At 44.1% G+C, this 21,554-nt stretch overlaps 2 protein-coding genes across 3 annotated transcripts in view; both read left to right on the top strand.

Annotated features, from left to right (window-relative positions):
* ankrd27 (ankyrin repeat domain 27 (VPS9 domain)) overlaps window positions 1-4,458 on the top strand; it is a 50,983-nt gene extending 46,525 nt beyond the window's left edge. The window contains exons 25-28 of one of the 2 annotated variants that reach the window (XM_061894426.1): window positions 194-287; window positions 358-424; window positions 498-1,522; window positions 1,577-4,458. In XM_061894426.1, coding sequence (XP_061750410.1) covers window positions 194-287; window positions 358-424; window positions 498-1,522; window positions 1,577-2,334 — 1,944 coding nt within the window. In that variant the 3' untranslated portion in view covers window positions 2,335-4,458. Of the gene's footprint in view, window positions 1-193; window positions 288-357; window positions 425-497 lie in introns of both variants that reach the window. The other variant, XM_061894425.1, reaches the window with a different exon arrangement.
* Window positions 4,459-6,777: 2,319 nt separating this feature from the next.
* Window positions 6,778-11,565, top strand: tmed6 (transmembrane p24 trafficking protein 6). The gene is made up of 4 exons (XM_061894427.1): window positions 6,778-7,070; window positions 7,144-7,270; window positions 8,685-8,854; window positions 8,920-11,565. The coding sequence occupies exons 1-4, from the start codon at window positions 6,858-6,860 to the stop codon at window positions 9,151-9,153; spliced, it is 744 nt and encodes a 247-aa protein (XP_061750411.1). The 5' UTR covers window positions 6,778-6,857; the 3' UTR covers window positions 9,154-11,565.
* The last annotated feature ends 9,989 nt before the right edge of the window (window positions 11,566-21,554 follow it).

Below are 21,554 nucleotides of genomic sequence, written 5' to 3'. Positions count from 1 at the left end.
ACACAACGTTTTGTGATAACTTCGATACAATTATTCTGACAAGAGACATTAACGTCTTTCTTCATGAAAAAAAAAAAGTTAGCTAAGGTGTTAGCATGTTGATGTCCAGCTAAAGTGCTAAAGCCCTCAAACCATCCGTGATATTTTTCACGAGTGACTATGTGACTCAAATTGTCCTCCTTACCTCCCGAAGAACTCTGAGATCCTGCGAGCACTGCAAAAGGCGTCTGGACTTTCCCCCGACGACGAGCCCATCAAGCTGCTCTCCGTGCCCAAAGGCACTCTGGGTAATGGCGTGCACTTCGAAGGCTGAAACCTTTTTTTTGCAAATGAAACCTTGCGGTTGCCTCCCTGCAGCACACTCCTTCGTGCAGCGCCTCAGGACCAACGACCTCCTCTCTGGACGCAATCACGCCGCCAGCAGGTCGCCACCACGCCCACTTTGCTGGCCACGCCCACTTCGCCGCCGTGCGAGCTGACGCACCTTTTTCTTTCAGGATTGAGAAGGCGAAGAGAAACTCCTGCAGTCCTTCTCGCCCGGCCGCCCGGGTCAGGACAGTCGCCAAGGACCAGGCGGGCAGCCGAGGCCACGCCCCCCGCCTGGCTCGCTGGCACACGCTGGACTCCGAGGAGCGGGCGCCGCCGTCGAACGTGCACACGCTCGGCGCACGAGCGCGGACACGGAGCTTCGACGACGATAGCGCTATGATGTCATCATCGGACAACTCACCTCCGTTGACGCTCGCCTCCGTGACACGCCCCCAAATCTCTTTGAACGGAGCGTGTGATGAGTCACGTGAGCTCAGCTCTGCACCCTCAACCGCACTTGAACTCGACGACCGCATACACGCTCATGACGGTGCTACTGGTGCGCCTCATCAACAAGACACGCCCCTTTCCAGTGACAAACTCCATTTTCAAAACACACCCCTTTCCAGTGATATGCCCCATTGTAGTGACACGCCCCATCGTCAAGACACGCCCCTTTCTAGTGATACACAGATTTGTAGTGACATGCCTCATCGCCAAGACACACCCCTTTCCAGTGACACGCCCTATTGTCAAGACACGCCCCTTTCCAGTGACACACTCCATTGTCAAAACACACCCCTTTCCAGTGATATCCCCCATTGTAGTGACACGCCCCATTGTCAAGACACGCCCCTTTCTAGTGGTACACAGATTTGTAATGACACGCCTCATCGCCAAGACACACCCCTTTCCAGCGACACACCCTATTGTCAAGACACGCCCCTTTCCAGTGATATACACCTTTCCAGTGACACACCCCATTGTCAAAACATGCCTCATTGTAGTGACACGCCCCATTATCAAGACACGCCCCTTTCTAGTGATACACGAATTTGTAGTGTCACGCCCCATTGTCAAGAGACGGCCCTTTCCAGTGATACACACCTTTCCGGTGACACACCTCATTGTCAAGACACGCCCCTTTCCAGTGATACGCCTCATTGTAGTGACACGCCTCATCGCCAAGACACGCCCCTTTCCAGTGATACGCCTCATTGTAGTGACACGCCTCATCGCCAAGACACGCCCCTTTCCAGTGATACACACCTTGGTAGTGACATGTCCTTTTCCAGTGATACACATCTTCCCAGTGACACACCCCATTGTCAAGACACACCCCTTTCCAGTGATACACTCTTTTCCAGTGACACACCCCACTGTCAAGACACGCCCATTTCCAGTGATACACTCTTTTCCAGTGACACGCCCCACTGTCAAGACACGCCCATTTCCAGTGATACACTCTTTTCCAGTGACACGCCCCACTGTCAAGACACGCCCCTTTCCAGTGATACACACCTTTGTAGTGACAAGCCTCATCGCCAAAACACGCCCCTTTCCAGTGTTACACACCTTTGTAGTGACACGCCCCTTTCCACTGAGACACATCTTTCCTGTGAAACACCCCATTGTCAAGACACACCCCATTGTGAAGACACGCCCCTTTCCAGTGACATGCCCCCGTGTCATGACACGCCCCTTTTGAGTGATACACACCTTCGTAGTGACACGCCCATCTCCAGTGACATCCCCCTTTGCCCAGACACGCCCCCATCTAGCAATATGACCCGTAATCAAGACACGCCCATATCTAATGTTCAAGACACGCCCCTTTCTATTGACACGCTCCTTTACAAACACACGACCCACTCCACTGACACATCCATATCTAGTGGCCATGACACGACCATCTCCAGTGAAACGCCCCTTTGTCAAGACACGCCCCTTTCTAGTGACACACCCCTCTCTAGTGACACCCCTCATTGCCAAGACACACCCCTTTCTAGTGAAACACCGCATTGAGAAGATACACCCCTTTCCAGTGACAGCACGCTAACAGTAGCATGATGACATAGCATTATATTGCGCATTATATCTTCTTTGAAAATTTAATACGCTATTTTTAGATGCAACATTAAAAAAATTGCTGAACTGCTAGCATAAAACTTTAGCATGCTAATATAAGAAATATTAGCATGCTTCCAAGATGGCGCCAAGTATCGCCCCATTGGAAGGACACGCCCCTCTCCAGGAATACGCCCCTTTGTCAAGGCATGCCCCTTTCTAGTGACACACCCCATTGATAAAACACGCCCCATTGCCAAGACACACCCCTTTCCAGTGACACACCAATATGCCAAGACACGCCCCTTTCCAGTGATACGCTCCATTGCCAAGACACACCCTTTTCCAGTGTCACACCCATAGCCAAGACACGCCCCTTTCCAGTGATATGCCCCATTTTTAAGACACTCCCCTTTCCAATGATAAACCCGTTTGCCAAGACACGCCCCATTGAAAAGACACGCCCATATCTCGCGTAAAAGACACACCCTTTTCTAGTGACACACCCTTTAGCCAGGACATGCTCCTTTCCAGTGACACACCCTTTTGCCAAGACACGCCTCTTTCCAGTGATACGCCCCATTGCAAAGACACACCCCTATGCCCCTATGCCAATACACACGCCTTTCCAGTGACACACCCTTTTGCCAAGACACGCCTCTTTCCAGTGATACGCCCCATTGCCAAGACACACCCCTTTCCAGTGACACACCCTTTTGCCAAGACACGCCTCTTTCCAATGATACACCCCATTGCCAAGACACACCCCTTTCCAGTGACACACCCTTTTGCCAAGACACACCTCTTCTCAGTGATACGCCCCATTGCCAAGACCCACCCCTTTCTAGTGACACACCCCTATGACAAAACACTCGCCTTTCCAATGATAAACCCTTTTGCCAAGACACGCCCCATTGAAAAGACACCCCCATATCTCGTGTAAAAGACACACCCTTATCTAGTGACACACCCTTTTGCCAGGACATGCTCCTCTCCGGTGACACACCCTTTTGCCAAGACACGCCTCCTTCCAGTGATACGCCCTATTGCCAAGACACACCCCTTTCCAGTGACACACCCTTTTGCCAAGACAGGCCTCTTTCCAGTGATATGCCCCATTGCCAAGACACACCCCTTTCCAGTGACACACCCTTTTGCCAAGACAGGCCTCTTTCCAGTGATATGCCCCATTGCCAAGACCCACCCCTTTCTTGTGACACACCCCTATGACAAGACACTCCCCTTTCCAATCATATGCCCCATTGTTAAGACACTCCCCTTTCCAATGATAAACCCTTTTGCCAAGACACGCCCCATTGAAAAGACACGCCCATACCTCGTGTAAAAGACACACCCTTTCCTAGTGACACACCCTTTTGCCTGGACATGCCCCTCTCCGGTGACACACTCTTTTGCCAAGACACGCCTCTTTCCAGTGATACGCCCCATTGCCAAGACACACCCCTTTCCAGTGACACACCCCTATGCCTAGACACACCCCTTTCCAATGATATGCCCCATTGTAAAGACACTCCCCTTTCCAATGATAAACCCTTTTGCTAAGACACACCCCATTGAAAAGACACGCCCATATGTTCTGTAAAAGACACACCCTTTTTTTGTGACACACCCTTTTGCCAAGACACGCCCCTTTCCAGTGACACACCCCATTGCAAAGACACGCCCCTCTCCAGTGATACGCCCATATCTCCCTTTCAAGACACACCCCTTTTCCTTGACACACCCCTTCCAGTAATATACCCCATTGAGAAGACACGCCCTTTTGTAAAGACATGCCCATATTTGGTGTCCAAGACTCGCCCCTTTTTAGTGATACACCCCTCTCCAGTGACACACTCCATTGCCAAGACACGCCTCTTTCCCACGACACACCCTTTTCTACGCCTGTGAGTGTGAATAAAACGGCACCTTTTGGAGGTCATGTGACCAGCGACTGAAGCAAGTTTGGGATATTTATGTATTTATAGGAGTATTGCAGTATTGGGATAAATGTGCTACTGCAATACTTATCATTGGGAAGATGGATTTTATTTGTACATTAAATGTACAAGAATGCTCAAATACTGTGTTATTATGCTTTGTTACACCCGAGGGAGGTCGGGGGGATTGGGAAAAATGTCACATTTTTGGGGGACCATAAAATGTCATAATGACTTTCAGGCACCCATTTGGCCGAAAAACTGATTGTTCAAAACTAACAATTAAAATAATTACAATTACTAGAAATATTCTGGGGCCATTTTGATGGACCTGCTATCTGTGCCCTGGACCTCTGTCACTTCCAAGATGGTGGCAAGTATCCAAAGCCATGGTTTTTAACTTCAAACATACAACATTAGCCAAAAGGCTAGCAGAAAACATTAGCATGCTGATATAAGAGAGTTGTAAGATGGCGCCAAGTGTCAAAAGCTATGGTTTTTAGGTATAAACATACAAAATTACCTAAAAAAAAATAGCATAAAATATTAGCATGCTAATGTAAGAGTCGTTGACAGACTTCCAAGATGGCACTAAGCATCAAAATCCATGACTTTTAGGTTTTAATATATTGTGGAGGGGGGCGTAGTCTGCGGGCCTGCTGCGGAGCGGGACAACAAAGTATGAATACTCTACCCTGAGCGACTGCTCGAGTCATTGTTTCCTGTCGGTCCTTTCAAGCGACGGACACGTTGATCCAGACAAGAAGCAACAATGGTAGAAATCCCAGCGTTTGATATATTTTGTATTTGTGGTCTTGTTTTTGTTTTTTTGTCAGAGTAACTGCTGCTGATCAAACCAAGTTCATTACCTGTAGCGCTCAATTTGACCGGTAGAGGGCGACAATGCTACTTTTTAGTTTTCAATCACCCATCCATCCATCCATTTACTACCGCTTGTCCCTTTCGGGGGGGGGGGGGGGGGGTCACTGGAGCCTATCTCAGCTGCATTCAGGCGAAAGGCGGGGTACACCTTGGACAAGTCGCCACCTCATCGCAGGGCCAACTCAGATAGTCAGACAACATTCAATCAATCAAAGTTTATTTATATAGCCCTTAATCACAAGTGTCTCAAAGGGCTGCACAAGCCACAATGACATCCTCGGCTCGGATCCCTCATCAGGGCAAGAAAAACCCTAACGGGATACAATGAGAAACCTTGTTGCGGACCGCAAATGTGGGGACTCTCCCCCCACCCTGGGCGACCGGTGCAATGGAGTGGATCTAGTTCATAGTGTGAGAGTCCAGTCCGTAGTGGGGCCAGCAGGGGATCATCTTCAATGGAGACAAGTCAGCAGCGCAAAGGCGTCCCCGACTGATGCACAGATGAGTGGTCCACCCCGGGTCCCGACTTTGAACACCTGTGTTCACCTAATAAAGGGGATGGGGCAGAGCAGAAAAGAGACGGCAGATCAACTGGTCTGAAAAAGGGGTGTGGACGACTCAAGCCGTCGTCTTGCGGGTTCCATGGACCACCAAGGAAGGACATGATTTTGAGCAGGTTTGACTTTCTTTATTTTTCAAAACCAGCCGTCGGTTCGCTCTTCCGTGGCGTCTCCCGTCTACTCCTTCAGCCCATGCCTCCGTCCGACTCTTGTGCTCTGTCTCAGTCGTTGTATGATGTTCTCTATCCGCACCATCACCAGCCCCGTTCTCTCCTCCTTCTCCCCTTTTATACAGCGAGAGGAGATATGTTAATCGTGTCGAGGTGCGCAATCCACACACCTGATCTCGTTTGTGGCGTCGCTCCCGGCACGCCCCGCCTCGCCGCTCGCTCTCATTCTCCGCCTTCTCGCCGCCATCTTGGGCCGGGCTCCAGCGTGCCCTGCCTGTCTGTCGGACTGTCGGGGTGTATTTAAAGACTAGCGTATACAAATGTTTTAAGATGGGACTTAACTGCTTAGATGCCAATTTAAACTGATCGTGTGCAATGTTTGCCGTGTGAATGTTGTGTAATTTCAGCATTTATAGTTTATTGTGTGAATACATCAACACTAAACCCTCCATTTTGTTTATTTATGTAAAATACACAATGGATGTTATTCTTTTGTGGTTTTTATATTTTCAGTCTTACAAACCGTTGTCTATCTGTGTTGGCCCTGCGATGAGGTGGCGACTTGTCCAGAGTGTACACCGCCTTCCACCCGAATGCAGCTGAGATAGGCTCCAGCGACCCCAAAAGGGACAAGTGGTAGAAAATGGATGGATGGACAAACCTAAATACATTAACGCTGTACCCCCGTAAGGGAAACTGGGTAAAAACATAGCACACTGCTAAAGCTGGACCTATTTTTACTATAACAATCTACAAGGTTTTTTACTATAACAATCTACAAGGTTAACAAAGTCTGCCTTTCTTCTTTCTATTGTAAGTATTAACGATGCAGCAGACCTGGTGTGTTCCTATCAGTGTTTGCTCCAGCTGTGTGGCTACCAAAGAGTTCCCAGTCTCCCAGTTAATCATTGGACCAGTGGAGATCAGACATGAAGCAGCAAACCTTCTGCGCGGTCCTGGTTCTGGCGTTCTGGACCCCTTGTCACGGCGGGCCCCTGACGGCCCCCCACGCCAACATCACGGACCAGGAGCTGTTCTGGGGCGCCGACCAGTACGACTTCTCCGTGGTTCTGTCCGCCGCCGGCATGGAATGTTTCTGGCACTTTGCTCACACGGGAGAGAAGTTCTACCTCAGCTTCATGGTGAGCCTGTTTCAATACTTCCTGGGGAAGAAATAATCTGTTGCTATTATGTAAGATCATAACGTCCACTCAGGTGCAGTGGGTGACGGGTGTCGGCCATGACAGACACCTGTCCGTCACCGTCAACGCCCCGAGTGGCCTGCTGCTCTCCGGCGTGGACGACGCCACTGGTCAGGTGGAATTTGACGCCAAGGAGACTGGTAGGTGGCTTTTTGTGCCCCGCAACAAGATTTTGGTATTGCATAGGGGCCAACATTGTCAGGTTCAAACACTGATGACATCTATTAAACAAGACAAGAAGCAAGGAATTAAACAGAGACAGAATTCAATTTGGCTCAATTGAGGAGAAACGTCTGGGCTGTACTCTTGTACAGTCTCCCACCACGCTCTGACAAAAGATTGTACGCCTCTTCCTTTATTTGGACCTTCCCTGATTACATGACAACAGCTGTTTCTAAAGGTAGGGGGTAAGTAAACAAAGACATGAGAATTAGCACCTCCAAGTCCGAGTCCATGGTTCTCGCTCGGAAAAGGGTGGAGTGCCATCTCCGGGTTGGGGAGGAGACCCTGCCCCAAGTGGAGGAGTTCAAGTACCTAAGAGTCTTGTTCACGAGTGAGGGAAGAGTGGATCGTAAGATCGACAGGCGGATCGATGCGGCGTCTTCAGTAATGCGGACGTTGTACCGATCCGTTGTGGTGAAGAAGGAGCTTAGCCGGAAGTCAAAGCTCTCAATTTACGGGTCGATCTACGTTCCCATCCTCACCTATGGTCATGAGTTTTGGGTCATGACTGAAAGGATAAGATCACGGGTACAAGCGGCCGAAATGAGTTTCCTTCACCCTTAGAGATATGGTGAGAAGCTCTGCCATCCGGGAGGAACTCAAAGTAAAGCCGCTGCTCCTCCACATCGAGAGAAGCCAGATGAGGTGGTTTGGGCATGTGGTCAGGATACTACCGGAACGCCTCCCTCGGGAGGTGTTTAGGGCACGTCCAACCGGTAGGAGGCCACGGGGAAGACCCAGGACTTGTTGGGAAGACTATGTCTCCCGGCTGGCCTGGGAACGCCTCGGGATCCCCCGGGAAGAGCTGGACGAAGTGGCTGGGGAGAGGGAAGTCTGGGCTTCCCTGCTTAGGCTGCTGCACCCGCGACCCAACCTCGGATAAGCGGAAGAAGATGGATGGACGGAGGGATGGGGGTCGTAAACAGCCGCTGCCTTCAGTCACAAAACAGTTCAAAGAAAAGGTGCCTGGAGGGGGGTCAGGCCCTGCTTCCTCTCCGCTTTGTAGATCTCAGGTCAAGACAGAATCTTCCTGTGGATTACAATAGATCAAAGAAACCCACACCTTCATGTCGCTTCCCTTCCCACTCAGTGGAGTTTTGCAAGCCCTTTGCTTGGTAAGATCAAAGACAGCTTTTGTCCTCTCGCCGGTAACTCATGGCAACACAAAGTTTTGTGGTAACTTCGATACAATTATTCTGAAAAACTTCACTGATTTGGGGTTTTGTATATTTTCTTTCTAAAATAGTTTAAAAAAAAATGAGGAATCCATTTGGGATCGGGGTGAATCACACTTGCCAGTCGGATGTGACTCGTTGGTTTTCTGCACCCCAGGTTTCTACCAGATGTGTTTCAGCAACTTCCACAACCGCCTGGGAACGATGCAGGTGTTCCTCAACTTCGGCGTTTACTACGACGAGCACCGCCCGGATGGCGGCGGCGGCGACAACGTGAAGAAAGACGCCGCGTCCAAGCAGCTGAACGACACGCTGAGCATCATCCAGGTTCTCGCGCCACACCCGGACACCGGCAGAAAAGGGGCGCGGCCTCTAACTGGCTCTCGTTTCAGGACTCCGCCCACAAGGTGGAGAACCACGTCTTCCACATGTTCCGTTACTACAACTTCGGCCGCATGAGGAAGAGCGCCGACTACTACCTGCTGATGTCCAACGCCCGCTACGTCACCTGCTGGTCGGCGGCACTCAGCCTCCTGGTGGTGGCCTCGGGTTACCTGCAGTTGGTCTTCCTCAAGAGTCTCTTTGGCCGTGAGGCCGACCCCCAGGACCGCGCGCCTCGCTGTTGACAACTGTATCAAGGTCTTATATAAGTCCGTATCGACACATTTTTTTTCCGACCTATGGAAAACCAAAAAATAGGAGAAAAATGTATCAAATGTAACCAACCTGGCTTCGCAACTTCCGGTTTCTCCGAAGGTTTTCTCTAACGCGTTTTTTTTTTATTGATATCAATTACAAGATGGGGCTTCACGGTGGCAGAGGGGTTAGTGCGTCTGCCTCATAATAAGAAGTTCCTGCAGTCCTGGGTTCAAATCCAGGCTAGGGATCTATCTGTGTGGAGTTTGCATGTTCTCCCCGTGAATGCGTGGGTTCCCTCCGGGTACTCCGGCTTCCTCCCACCTCCAAAGACATGCACCTGGGGATAGGTTGATTGGCAACTCTAAATTGGCCCTAATGTGTGAATGTTGTCTGTCTATCTGTGTTGGCCCTGCGATGAGGTGGCGACTTGTCCAGGGTGTACCCCGCCTTCCGCCCGATTGTAGCTGAGATAGGCGCCAGCGCCCCCCGCAACCCCAAAAGGGAATAAGCGGTAGAAAATGGATGGATGGATGGAATTACGAGATGTGTTGATATCGTTTTATCGCCCGGCCCTATCGTAATCAGAAATCATCACAATTAAACCGAGCGGAAGCAGCCGTGCATCAACAAGAGCAGCGTAGCGCCCTGCTATCCATGCGCCACTAAAATACAAACCCCGTTTCCAGATGAGTTGGGAAATAGTGTTAGATGTCAATATAAACAGAATACAATGATTTGCAAATCATTTTAAATCCATATTCAGTTGAATATGCTACAAAAACAACATATTTGATGTTCAAACTGATAAAAAAAAAATAAAAAAATTATTTAAATAATCATTAACTTTAGATTCGGATGCCAGCAACACGTGACAAAGAGTTTGGGAAAGGTGGCAATAAATACTGATAAAGTTGACAAATTCTCATCAAGCGCTTATTTGGAACATCCCACAGGTGTGTAGGCTAATTGGGAACAGGTGGGTGCCATGATTGGCTATAAAAGCAGCTTCCATGAAATGCTAAGTCATTCACAAACAAAGATGGAGCGAGGGTCACCAATTTCTAAGGAAATTGTCGAACAACATTTCTCAAAGAGCTATTGCAAGGAATTTAGGGATTTTACCATCTACGGTCCGTAAAATCATCAAAAGGTTCAGAGAATCTGGAGAAAATCACTGCACGTAAGCGATGATATTACGGACTGCTAATCCTTCAGTCGGTATTGCATCAAAAACAGACATCGGTGTGTAAAGGATATCACCACATTGGCTCAGGAACACTTCATAAAACCACTGTCAGTAACTACAGTTGGTTGCTACATCTGTAAGTGCAAGTTAAAACTCTGCTATGCAAAGCAAAACCCATTTATCAACAACACCAAGGAACACCGCTGGCTTTGCTGGGCCCCAGTTCATCTAAGATGGCAAAGCAGAAAGGTGTCCTGTGGTCTGATGAGTCCACATTTCAAATTATATTTGGAAACTGTGGACGTGGTGTCTTCCGGAACAAAGAGGAAAATAACCATCCGGATTGTTATAGGTGCAAAGTTCAAAAGCCAGCATCTGTGATAATATGGGGGTGTATTAGTAAGGCCTGGGTAACTTACACATCTGTGAAGGCACCATTAATGCTGAAAGGTCCATACAGGTTTTGGAGCAACATATGTTGTCATCCAAGCATTGTTATCTTGGATGCTCCTGCTTATTTCAGCAAGACAATGCCAAGCCACGTGTTTCAACAGCGTGGTTTTGTAGTGAAAGAGTGCGGGTACTTTCCTGGCCCGCCTGAAGTCCACACCTGTCTCCCATCGAAAATGTGTGGTGCATTATGAAGCGTAAAATACGACAGCGGAGACCCCGGACTGTTGAACCACTGAAGCTCTACATAAAACAAGAATGGGAAAGAATTCCACTTTCAAAGCTTCAACAATTAGTTTCCTCACTTCCCAAACGTTTATTGAGTGTTGTTGAAAGAAAATGTGATGTAACACAGTGGTGAACATGCCCTTTCCCAACTACTTTGGTACGTGTCACAGCCATGAAATTCAAAGTTGATTATTATTTGCAAAAAAAAAATAAAGTTTATGAGTTTGAACATCAAATATCTTGTCTTTGTAGTGCATTCAACTGAATATGGGTTGAAAATGATTTGCAAATCATTGTATTCTGTTTATATTTACATCTAACACAATTTCCCAACTCATATGGAAACGGGGTTTGTAGTCCGTCTGCGTCAGCACTTATAATAACAATATCACTTATATTTGCTTCATTTTCAGGTCACCACATGTAAATGGACGTTTAAAAAAAAAAAGTGATACATAATGTGATACATTTTTTTCGTTTTGTTTTTCCCCAAAAAACAGATGTTTTTTTTTATAAATAAACACAATCTTCGCATATATAATCCTTTCTTTCCTGAGTCTCTTCTGTCATGCATATCAATATGGATTCAAATGAATGCTATTTAATCCAGATTTAATCCGAATTAATCCCCCATAGTGATTAATCCGGATCAAATGTTCAAGCATTTGACAGGAACTCATTTTATTGTGTGATTGCCACATTGGCAAAAAAGATTGTTCGGAAAATATCCCGGATTACCCAGAATTCCCGGTTTTCCCTTTCAACCCCTTTCACTCACCTTGGACCATCAAACTGCCCTATTTACAAGTTGTTTTTTTTAAATTCCAAGAATTACCAGAATTTTCACCTCTAACTGGAAAGTTCCAACTATTCCACCATGAAAATATTCCTCTTAATTAGGACAACAAAGGCGCTGTCACGCCAAATTTCTTCCCCCTACAAAAACCTTCCCCCGGAAGCCCTTCCAATGCCTGAAGGACCCCAATGAAAGCGGAACAACACCAAGTTATATGACTCTTAAGGGTTACAGCTGCAAAATTAGCGAAGCAAAAATAGATTGAAGGGTTAGCATGCTGGAATGCTAACATTTTTTCCTCACCGTTATTTTTCACCAATGATAATCAAGCTTATTATTATGCTTTTAAAACAGGCAGCTGTGTGGGCTGCTTTAAGGTCCTTCCACCCTCATTGGGGTCCTTCAAGCATTAACGCCAAATGTCTTCCAGGGGGAAGGTTTTTGTAGGGGGAAGAAATTTGGCGTGACAGCGCCAAGTGTCAAAATCTATATTTTTTAGGTAAAAACATACAAAATTACCTCAAAAAAACTAGCATAAAATATTAGCATGCTAATGTAAGAGACATTGGCAGACTTCCAAGATGGCGCTAAGCATCAAAATCTGTCACGCTCGGAACGCATGGTGATGCGCGATTTTGTTCTCCCAGGGATGCAAAGGACACTCCGGACAAAAACGTAAAGGTAGGATGATTTAATAAATAATACACAGTACTACACAGACTGAAATAAACAAAAGAACAGCGTGCCGAAAGAACGGGAAGCTAAGGCTAACACTTAGCACAGAGACTGGAACCGGAAACATAAACGCCACTGTTGCTTACCGCAAACAAGAAACCCAGGCAGGCTTAAATAATGACAGTGATTACCAAAACACCGGTGTGCGTCCGGAACAAGCGGCAGGTGAAAATAATAAGTCACCATGGAAACCAACTGAGAAGTGCACACACAGGAACTGAAGAAGTCCAAAACTAACAGAACATAATTAAACTGAACATGATCCGGACCACGGATCATGACAAAAATCCATGATTTTTAAATTTAAACATCCATTTAGCTAAAAAGCCTGCATGAAAGGAGAACTGGCACACTTGTAAGATGGCGCCAAGTGACAAGATCTGTTTTTTAGGTATAAACTTACATAATTACCTACAAAGCTAGCATAAAACATTAGCATGCTAATGTAAGGGACGTTGACAGACTTCCAAGATGGCGCTAAGCATCAAAATCCATGACTTTTAGATTTTAACATATTGTGGAGGGGGGCGTGGTCTGGGGGCCCCTTAGTTTGGACGACAAAGGTTAGTATTTAATTTTCCGTACAAATTCCTGGTTTTCCCGAAATTCCAGGAATTTCCGAAATACCCATTCTCAATTCAAACTGTTACTACGTCAACGTTGTGCAACCGATTCTATGAATTCCAACTCCGACCAATTCGTATCATCTACGACCATTGTGCTAGTATCGATATTTTCAAAAATTCCCAGTTTTATCGAAATTCATAAATTTCTAGGAAATGATCTTACAATGACCAGAATTTTGCTGCACTTTATACCTGATTCTGTCCTTTCAACCACCCACACACACACTACTCTTTCGAAATCTTGAAGGCAAAACATGTTTCCCTTTTTTTCAAAATTCACTGTTTTCCCATAATTTACAGGAATTTCTCCCCATTGACAATGAATGGGAAAAATACAATCGACTACATCCAATTTGAACTGTTTCAGCATCAAAACACTCCCTTAACCCTGGACATTCAAGCCAGCATTTTTCCCGGTATATATCTATATATATCTATATATATATATATATATATATATATATATATATATATATATATATATATATATATATATATATATACTACTTCATCTCTACAGAACTGTTTCATGAGGGGTTCCCTTAATCATCAGGAACATCTCTAGATTAATCCGAATTAATCAGGATATTATATATATAATCTCCTGATTATATATATAATCAGGAGATATATATATATCAATCAATCAATCAATGTTTACTTATATAGCCCTAAATCACTAGTGTCTCAAAGGGTGTGTGTGTGTATATATATATATGTGTGTGTGTGTGTGTGTGTGTGTGTGTGTGTGTGTGTGTGTGTGTGTGTGTGTGTGTGTGTGTGTGTGTGTGTGTGTGTGTGTGTGTGTGTGTGTGTGTGTGTGTGTGTGTGTGTGTGTGTGTGTGTGTGTGTGTGTGTGGGGACGGCGTGGCGCAGTGGAGAGAGTGGCCGTGTGCAACCCGAGCGTCCCTGGTTCAATTCCCACCTAGTACCAACCTCGTCACGTCCGTTGTGTCCTGAGCAAGAAACTTCACCCTTGCTCCTGATGGGTGCTGGTTAACTCCTTGCATGGCAGCTCCCTCCATCAGTGTGTGAATGTGTGTGTGAATGGGTAAATGTGGAAGTAGTGTCAAAGTGCTTTGAGTACCTTGAAGGTAGAAAAGCGCTCTACAAGTACAACCCATTTGTTTATTTATTTATATATGTGTGTATATATATATACATGTCTATATATATATACATATATATGTGAAGAATGTTGTCTGTCTATCTGTGTTGGCCCTGCGATGAGGTGGCGACTTGTCCAGGGTGTACCCTGCCTTCCGCCCGATTGTAGCTGAGATAGGCGCCAGCGCCCCCCGCAACCCCGAAAGGGAATAAGCGGTAGAAAATGGATGGATGGATGGATGTGTACATATGTATATACATATACCTGTATGTGTGTATACATATGTATATATATAAACATATATATATATATATTTATTTATATATATACATGTGTGTATATATGTTTGTATATATATATATATATATATATATATTTATATGTATATATGTGCATATATATGTATATAAACTTACACACATATCTATATATATCTATATATATATGTATATATATGTGTGTATATATATATACATGTCTATATATATATACATATATATGTCTACATATGTATATACATATACCTGTATGTGTGTATATATATGTATATATATAAACATATATATATATATATTTATTTATATATATACATTGTGTATATATGTTTGTATATATATATATATATATATATATATATATATATATATATATTTATATGTATATATGTGCATATATATGTATATAAACTTACACACATATATATATATATATATATATATATATATGTATATATATATATATATATATATATATATATACTGCATGAATAAAGTTTGATTGATTAAAAAATAAAAGGAAACAAAACAAACAAAAACAAACAAACAAACAAACACTTAAACAGAAAGTGAAACAACTTGCATTCCAGAAACCAGAAGCGGAATGTCCCAAATCACCGTGACAGCTGTGTCAACAAGTCATTATGTTCATGCCTGTCAGGGTTTTTCCTTCGTTGTTTGACTTCTTCGACTGGTGCCAAGTGAAACACAATAAAAAAATAATAAATAGACAACGCCCGGTTTATCGCATGTAAATATTATGTAATACTCCTCACCTATTTGAGAGTCTGCAACAGTAGACTCATCATCACCTCGACACGGAGGACATGTACTGCACCTTCATGTGATTAATGTCATATTTCTAGAAATAGGCGTAATATGCAGTCGTGGTCAAAAGTTTACATACACTTGTAAAGAACATAATGTCATGGCTGTCTTGAGTTTCTAATCATTTCTACAACCCTTTTTTTGTGGTAGAGTGATTGGAGCACATACTTGTTGGTCACAAAAAACATTCATGAAGTTTGGTTCTTTTACGAATGTATTATTGGTCTATTGAAAATGGGAGTAAATATGCTGAGTCAGCAATGTTAATATTTGGTTACATGTCCCTTGGCAAGTTTCACTGCAATAAGGCACTTTTGGTAGCCATCCACAAGCTTCTGGTTGAATTTTTGACCACTGCTCTTGACAAAATTGGTACAGTTCAGCTAAATTTGTCGGTTTTCTGACATGAACTTGTTTCTTCAGCATTGTCCACACGTTTAAGTCAGGACTTTGGGAAGGTCATTCTAAAACCTTAATTCTAGCCTGATTTAGCCATTTCTTTTGACGTGCGTTCGGGGTCATTGCCCTGTTGGAGCACCCAACTGCGCCCAAGACCCAACCTTGTCAGAAAAATTGTGTGTAAATTATCAAATAAAACTTTGTATTACATTGTGTTCCTGACGAGAAGACAAAAGGCTGAAACTTTCCAAGAAGAATGCTGGACTTCCAGGCGGACAGATGCCAGATCTGCCCAACTTCCACAGGAACTCTTTTTAAGTATTTGTACGAGCCCTCTTTGATCTATTGTATGGGACTTTCTTTGAAGTGTTCGGGAACCGAAGGCAATGCTGGTCACGACCCATTTCAATGAGGAAGCAACTGTGGGAAGGAGGGGGGGTGAAAATCAAATAAAGAATCATGAGAACGATCTTGGGGCAGAGCATGGTGCAGGATTTGTACAGACAGTACAATGACCATGCCTCTCCTCGGATCCGAGTCTAAATTGAATTCTGTCTCTATTTGATTCCTTGTCTTTTGTCTCGTTTAATAGATGTCATCAGTGTTTGAACCTGACAATCCTCCTTTTTCATTGTCCCATTTACTCTCTGTAAAGCACCAGTTCCATTGGCAGCAAAACAGACCTAGAGCATAATACTACGACCACCATGCTTGACGGTAGGTGTGGTGTTCCTGGTATTAAAGGCCTCACTTTTTCTCCTCCAAACATATTGCTGGGTATTGTGGCTCAATTTTTGCTTCTCCCGGGCCGAAGGGTGGTGTGGATGTGTGTGAAGGATCAAGGATGACGCCAGTGAGGATCGTCGGAACAAAGACTACTTTACCGGACAAGCGAGCATCACAACAGGCCCTGCGACCGCACAACTCGGGGGCTACAAGAACCTTCCCATGGTTTGCGGTGTCAGGTCACCACCTAGCAAGAGGGGTGGCCGTCCAATCCAGATCTGCAACACCCAGGCTGCATCGTGGGAAACAAACCATGTTTTTTTTTTTTCAGGAGCTGCATGTCCCGCGCTGCATCTCAGTTGTCTCTTCCTTCTGGCGGGCAACATTGTGCGAATCCAGGCCCAACTTATCCCTGGGTGCACCAAGAGGATTTGCTGTGACACCACACCCATGGACCGTTCCAGTTGTCCACAGGAAACGCAACAGCCTGACCGGAGCTTAGCGAAAGGGTCCTCAAGGCTTCGTTTGTCGTTTTTGTCGGTGGGGTTGATGTCGGACCACCACTTCAGCCCACGGTCGTTCAAACCCATTTATTTTTGGTCGTCCACACCAACTGGGAGCTTCAGCGGACGAGCCCGACACACCCCTTACGAGTTACACACTGTGGAGGAGGGTGTGGTCGGCGCGCCCCCTGCAGGATGGCACTGTTGATGACCCGTCTTCGAAGCCAATCTGGCAGGTGAGTAGATTGCCCAGCTGGGACTGGTTATCTAATCATCTGTCTCCTTTATCAGCAGCGTCCGAGGCCACGACAGACAGAACCCCACACGAGCAAGAAGGAGGCTGCCGGCGACACAGCCCTGAACAATAATACCTAAAAATAAAGACTTGCTTAACCCTGTACTTAGGGCTCACGAAGATTCTGTCGGTCTTAGGAGAAGCCACCCCGCAAGGAGACGTTCACACACACCTGTGACTAAGACATGACCCTTTAAGCAGACTTTGCTCACAGAAACCGGAAGTTGTGATGAAGTATCCACTTCCGCCGCACAAGAATGACGGAGCTCGCCCAAAGTTGACAAAAAAGTCACATTGCGTTTAGACCGAAGTCACATCTGAAAAGTTCCCATTCCAATCGGATTCAGGACTACCTGAATGTCATGTCTGCTGAGTAAAAACTCAGCAAACATGACAACATAATCGGTTGACAGAGCTGTCAATCATTCTTCTTCCAGTTTTGTAATTCTATACTGTTTCAACATTTGTTGGTATATTTTCAGAAATTGTAAATTGTTTGGACTTTTTTTTTGTTTGTTTGTTTCTGAAATTGTCGTTGTTTCACATTTTGTTAATATGATTTCTGACATAGTAAAGTTGCTTTTTAGAATGTAAATCTTTTAGAATGTAAATCGTCTGAGTTGTATTAATGTTTTTTTTTTTAATTGTTCATTCTTTTGCTTTTGCTTATTTGGTTTCTGAAATCGTACATTTCTTCAGGTTTTTTTGATGTATTTTCTGAAATGTAGATGATTCCGCTTTTTGTTAATGTGTTTCTTTTTTATATTGTGGATTTGTTTTTGTTTCTGTATTATTCACTCCCCGTAATTCGTCTTTTTATAACTGGGTTTTCGTAATTGTAAGTTGTTTTGTCTTTTGTTCATTTGTTTTCTGTAATTGTAAGTTGTTTTGTCTTTTAATTATTTTTCTGTAATTGTAAGTTGTTTTGTCTTTTGTTAATTTCTTTTTTGTAATTGTAAGTTGTTTTGTTTTTTGTTAATTTGTTTTCTGTAATTGCAAGTTGTTTTATATTTTGTTCATTTGCTTTCCGTAATTGTAAGTTGTTTTGTCTTTTCTTCATTTTTTTTCTGTAATTGTAAGTTGTTTTGTCTTTTGTTCATTTTTTTTCTGTAATTGTAAGTTGTTTTGTCTTTTAATTATTTTTCTGTAATTGTAAGTTGTTTTGTCTTTTGTTAATTCGTTTTCTTTAATTGTAAGTTGTTTTGTCTTTTATTAATTTATTTTTTGTAATTGTAAGTTGTTTGGTTTTTTTGTTAATTTGTTTTCTGTAATTGCAAGTTGTTTTATATTTTGTTCATTTGCTTTCCGTAATTGTAAGTTGTTTTGTCTTTTGTTCATTTTTTTCTGTAATTGTAAGTTGTTTTGTCTTTTGTTAATTCGTTTTCTGTAATTGTAAGTTGTTTTGTTTTTTGTTCATTTGTTTTCTGCTATTGTAAGTTGTTTTGTCTTGTGTTCATTTTTTTCTGTAATTGTAAGTTGTTGTTTTTTTTGTTCATTTGTTTTCCGTTATTGTAAGTTGTTTTGTCTTGTGTTCATTTTTTCTGTAATTGTAAGTTGTTTTGTCTTTAGTTAATTTGTTTTCTATAATTGTAAGTTGGTTTGTTTTTTTTTAATTTGTTTTCTGCAATTGTAGGTTGTTTTATCTTTTGTTAATTTGTTTCCGTAATTGTAAGTTGTTTTGTCTTTTGTTCATTTTTTCTGTAATTGTGAGTTGTTTTGTCTTTGTTAATTCTTTATAGTAATTGTAAGTTGCTTTGTCTTTTGTTCATTTGTTTTCTGTAACTGTAAGTAGTTTGTATTTCGTTAATTCATTTTCTGGGCTTCACGGTGGCAGAGGGGTTAGGGCGTCTGCCTCACAATACGAAGTTCCTGCAGTCCTGGAAATTGCATGTTCTCCCCGTGAATGCGTGGGTTCCCTCCGGGTACTCCGGCTTCCTCCCACCTCCAAAGACATGCACCTGGGGATAGGTTGATTGGCAACACTAAATTGGCCCTAGTGTGTGAATGTGAGTGTGAATGTTGTCTGTCTATCTGTGTTGGCCCTGCGATGAGGTGGCGACTTGTCCAGGGTGTACCCTGCCTTCCGCCCGATTGTAGCTGAGATAGGCGCCAGCGCCCCCCGCGACCCCAAAAGGGAATAAGCGGTAGTAAATGGATGGACGGATGGATAATTCATTTTCTGTAATTGTAAGTTGTTTTAATGTAATGTTAATTTGTTTTCTATAATTTGTATTTTATTTACTCGTCCCCATGCCACCCACGTCACTCGTCCCCATGTCGCCCACTTCACCAGTTACCATGACACTCACGACACAAGTCACCATGGTTACCTGTGTACCGTCGATGGTCTTCAACCCTCAGACCGTGGTCACCCATCAGTCTGTCCCCTCATACTCTGTCCCTTTCTTCATCATTTTTCTATAATAAGACAGTTCTTTCCCAGGGTTCCACTTCTACTATTTTGTTACTTGTTCCGCCAATGATGAAGCTAATTATTATAATTATTGTCGACACTTGCTGACTTCCTTGTAGGCTGGTGTAGCTCCGACATCAATGCTTGTCCTTGAATGGCACCAGTTAGCACGTTAGCACGCTCACAGACCTGTTGTTCAGGAAGAACTGGTACAGAGTAATGACACCATGGTGCACTTGGTGGCTATGCCAAACTAGCATTGCACTTGTTATTGCATAATAAATAAGACACTCTGGAGAAAAGTCCCTTGGTAAGATCAAACAAAAATTGAGCTGTTTGACCACAAAACCCAGCAATTTGTTTGGAAGAGAAAAGTGGTGAGGCCTTTAATCCCAGGAACACCGTACCTACCGTCAAGCATGGTGGTGGTAGTATTATGCTCTGGGCATATCAGTAGGTGGCAGCAGGTAGCTAATTGGTCTGTAGACGTCGGGAGCGTGGTTTGTCGTGATCACAATATGCGGGAGGTAGTGTGCAGGTAAAAAGGTATCTAATGCTTAAACCAAAAATAAACAAAAGGCGAGGGCCGCTAAGAAAAGGCATTGAAGCTTAGGGATGGCTATGCTAAATGAAGCTAAAACTGAACTGGCTGCAAAGTTAATAAAAACAGAATGCTGGACGACAGCAAAGACTTGCAGCGTGTGGAGCAGCAGACGGCGTCCACAAAGTACATCCGTACATGACATCACAATCAACAACAAAGTAGGAGTGCAAGACAAGAACTAAAACACTATACACAGGAAAACACCAAAAAACCTCAAAACAAGTCACGGCGTGATGTGACATGTCGTGACAGTACACCTACTTTGAGACAAGACCTACAGTGATGCATGGCTATGGTTTGAATTCATTTCCAACAATTGCGAGAACAACTTTTTATTGTCAAATTCGGCTGCTGAGTTTAATTTTTTTATGTTTTCTGCTGGTGGTGTGCCTCGAGATTTTTTCAATGAAACGAAATGTGCCTTGCCTCCGAAAAGGTTGAAAAACACTGGTCTAGGTGATGTTGCAATTGCCAAAAAGTATTCAAATCAGATAAAACATCTGGGCAGCACTTATCATAAACAGACCAATTTCGAATGTTCCAATAAAAAATAGATTTATTTTTATTAACAATATTTAACAACACACACAAAAGTACCAAAAAAATAGTACCGAATAGTAAGGATGGGTACTGTTTGCGTTCAAAAGTGGAAGGTACTCATCTCTACTCTGCTGTCATCTGGTGGTTAAAATTGGTAATGCATTCTTTACCCATTCTTCACTCGCGCTTTAAATGAAGGATGACGAGACAGATTTGTCTGCGATGAGGTTGCGACTTGTCCAGGGTGTACACCGCCTTCCGCCCAATTGTAGCTGAGATAGGCACCAGCGCCCCCCGCGACCCCAAAGGGAATAAGCGGTAGAAATGGATGGATGGATGGATGGATGGAGACAGATTTGTATCCCAGAAATATTTTGTATATACTGCCATATACGTGTGTGTGTGTGTGTGTGTGTGTGTGTGTGTTCTCTTGTATTTCTACCCTTCTCGAGAAATCAACAAGGAAAAGTACCTTCCATATGAGGACCGGTGAACAAGTTAGGACCGAAATCATGGTACCAATGCGGAAAATCCATCCATCCATCCATTTTCTACCTCTTGTCCCTTACGGGGTTGCGGGGGGTGCTGGAGCCCATCTAAGCTGCACACAGGCGGCAGGCGGGTACACCCTGGACAAATCGCCACCTTATCCCAGGGCCAACACAGATAGACAGAC

Source organism: Nerophis ophidion, linkage group LG03, assembly GCF_033978795.1.
Source record: "Nerophis ophidion isolate RoL-2023_Sa linkage group LG03, RoL_Noph_v1.0, whole genome shotgun sequence".
In the NCBI taxonomy this organism is placed as follows: Eukaryota; Metazoa; Chordata; class Actinopteri; order Syngnathiformes; family Syngnathidae; genus Nerophis; species Nerophis ophidion.
Note: the sequence above shows the minus strand (reverse complement) of the source record. Positions and strands in the feature narration are given on the sequence as shown.